Raw genomic sequence first — 2,947 nt, forward strand, 5'->3', positions numbered from 1 at the left:
CTGTGTTTTTAGTACTTTGGATGTATGCCACGGTATGATGAGTTGTGTGTGTATGAATGTACTATGTATGTTGAGTATGAGTGATGAAGTTTTAGCCGATTTTCGGCATATTGTTGCTGCTGTTCTGTTATGTTAAAATGATCAGTGTATAATAATTTTGTGTGATTTATTCACTAGTTTTCAATTTTTGTATCACCTTTAATAAATTTGGATACATTTTTTCTAAACATATTTTGCTCTGGACATACCTTTTCTGTTTCTTGAGGTTTGGGGCAGAGACAGTCTCATGGGCCAGGAGAGCACCACTGTCCTTTCCTAATGCTGCCACCCCATTTAGGCCAAACCCCTGCAGTGACCAGCAGGAGGCCCAGCGCTGGGCACAAGCAGCACAAGAAGCACAAGCAGTACAAGCAGCACAAGCAGTACAAGCAGCACAAGCAGCACAAGCAGCACAAGCAGTACAAGCAGTACAATCAGCACAAGCAGCACAAGCAGTACAAGCAGCACAAGCAGAATAAGCAGCACAAGCAGAACAAGCAGCACAAGCAGTACAAGCAGTACAAGCAGTACAATCAGCACAAGCAGCACAAGCAGTACAATCAGCACAAGCAGTACAAGCAGCACAAGCAGTACAAGCAGCACAAGCAGAATAAGCAGCACAAGCAGAACAAGCAGCACAAGCAGTACAAGCAGTACAAGCAGTACAATCAGCACAAGCAGCACAAGCAGTACAATCAGCACAAGCAGCACAAGCAGTACAATCAGCACAAGCAGTACAAGCAGCACAAGCAGTACAAGCAGCACAAGCAGAATAAGCAGCACAAGCAGAACAAGCAGCACAAGCAGTACAAGCAGCACAAGCAGTACAAGCAGCACAAGCAGAATAAGCAGCACAAGCAGAACAAGCAGCACAAGCAGTACAAGCAGCACAAGCAGAATAAGCAGCACAAGCAGAACAAGCAGCACAAGCAGTACAAGCAGCACAAGCAGAATAAGCAGCACAAGCAGAACAAGCAGCACAAGCAGAATAAGCAGCACAAGCAGAACAAGCAGCACAAGCAGTACAAGCAGCACAAGCAGTACAAGCAGCACAAGCAGAATAAGCAGTACAAGCAGTACAAGCAGTACAATCAGCACAAGCAGCACAAGCAGTACAATCAGCACAAGCAGTACAATCAGCACAAGCAGTACAATCAGCACAAGCAGTACAAGCAGCACAAGCAGTACAAGCAGCACAAGCAGAATAAGCAGTACAAGCAGTACAAGCAGCACAAGCAGAATAAGCAGCACAAGCAGAACAAGCAGCACAAGCAGTACAAGCAGTACAAGCAGTACAATCAGCACAAGCAGCACAAGCAGCACAATCAGCACAAGCAGCACAAGCAGCACAAGCAGTACAAGCAGCGTGCAGTAAGTGTAAGAAGCCTCAGTGGGATGAGTTCCTTTCTTGTACACTCTATGCAGCTGACGTGTGCACAGCAGTACAGGGGAAGTGGCCTGCAGTGTGGCATTTCCAGCACAGCCCTCCCTGTCAGAAGCCTTTCTCCTTTTGCAGGCGTCTTGCCTGTCTTTCTGTGGCTAATTTGCCATACTCGTGAGGGTACAGCCAGGGAGGTGGCTGTGTGTCCATAGGACTACCAGTGGCCGTCAACTTGATGGTTTCATGTTACTGTGCCTTAGCATGTCCAGTAGCCAACAAGAATAGTTGACATATCCCATTGTTATGTCCAGTGTTTCATGCCTGATTCCCAGCTTCTAAGCACTGTAACACAAGCTATCATCACTGCAAAATGTGATGGCATTCAATGCATCTGTCTCAGGGGGATCAAGGGCTGATTCAGGTCTGCAGAGGTTTGAACCTGCAACTTCAGGCAGACACATCTTAAAGGTGCACATTTAACCCACTGAGCTATCCACCCAAGGAACATTTATTATGATATCTACCCACCCCCCTCTCCAGTCCTTTTTCAACAGGCAATATAACATTCTCACATGTATAATAGGCCGTGCTTGACAGATTACAAGCTGCTGTAAAATACATCATCACACATGCACACGTAAGAATAATGTACCACCATTAGTATGTAAAACCTAATTCTTTTTAGGTCACGTTTCGGTGGGTTTGGACAGTAAATTGCACACTTTGAAGGCCATTTTTCAAAATATTTCGTGGGGGGAGAACCAACACACACCAGCCTTGGAGTGGTGTGGGTTTGCTCGCTGCTCTCGCTCACTCACACCAGGGACTTTAGGCGCCGCCAGCTTTCTAACTCACCAGCTGCCACTGCTCTTTAGACCACCCTTCAGGAAATGAGACGGCGAGCTCTTAACTTCACTGTACATCCTGTCCACAATATCAGAGAAAAATACATGGAACCTCCTCTAAAAGCTGAAAGTAAGCCCGGAAGCTCCTGGCAAAACCTCGGGATGACTGAAAGAGAAGGAGAGGGCCTTGAGGGAAGCATCATTCTAACTCATAGCCCTGTCCCAGAAAGTGAAGGAACTCAGCTGCCACCATCCACTGCAAGAGGCGGATCCAACACTGAGACAGCCTGTTCAAATCACCAGTCAAATATCCCCAGGCGCTGATTATCTGGATCAGAGCCACCGTCGGTAAAGAAAGCTGGTCGCACTGTGATATCCCCTTGCAGCCAGTAGAGGGAACGTGTTACACAACGATAGCTTGATATCCAATTCCAGCCAGTAGAGGGAGCCCATCACACAGTGAACTCCTTTTACAGTCAGCAGTGGGTGCTCATTGCACCATGCCATCTTATTACATGCAGTAGAGGCAGCTCATCACAGAGTGAGCTCCTATTACAGTCAGCAGAGGTGCTCATTGCACCATGCCATCTTATTACATGCAGTAGAGGCAGCTCATCACACAGTGAGCTCCTATTACAGTCAGCAGAGGTGCTCATTGCACCATGCCATCTTATTACATGCA

The 2,947-nt window shown here is 47.0% G+C and overlaps 1 protein-coding gene across 1 annotated transcript; it reads left to right on the forward strand.

The window, feature by feature from the left end:
- Positions 1 to 318: 318 nt before the first annotated feature.
- Positions 319 to 1,632, forward strand: LOC138525879 (pyrroline-5-carboxylate reductase 1-like). Its single transcript, XM_069636167.1, has one exon. It carries the CDS (start codon positions 319 to 321, stop codon positions 1,630 to 1,632), a length of 1,314 nt encoding a protein of 437 aa, XP_069492268.1.
- Positions 1,633 to 2,947: the final 1,315 nt, after the last annotated feature.

This window comes from Ambystoma mexicanum, chromosome 7p (genome assembly GCF_040938575.1).
Source record: "Ambystoma mexicanum isolate Mex_15411 chromosome 7p, UKY_AmexF1_1, whole genome shotgun sequence".
NCBI classification, from domain to species: Eukaryota; Metazoa; Chordata; class Amphibia; order Caudata; family Ambystomatidae; genus Ambystoma; species Ambystoma mexicanum.

What these genes read in the sequence shown, in the direction of transcription:
- LOC138525879 (XM_069636167.1), top strand. Translation starts at nt 319, where the DNA reads ATGCTGCCACCCCATTTAGGCCAAACCCCTGCAGTGACCAGCAGGAGG.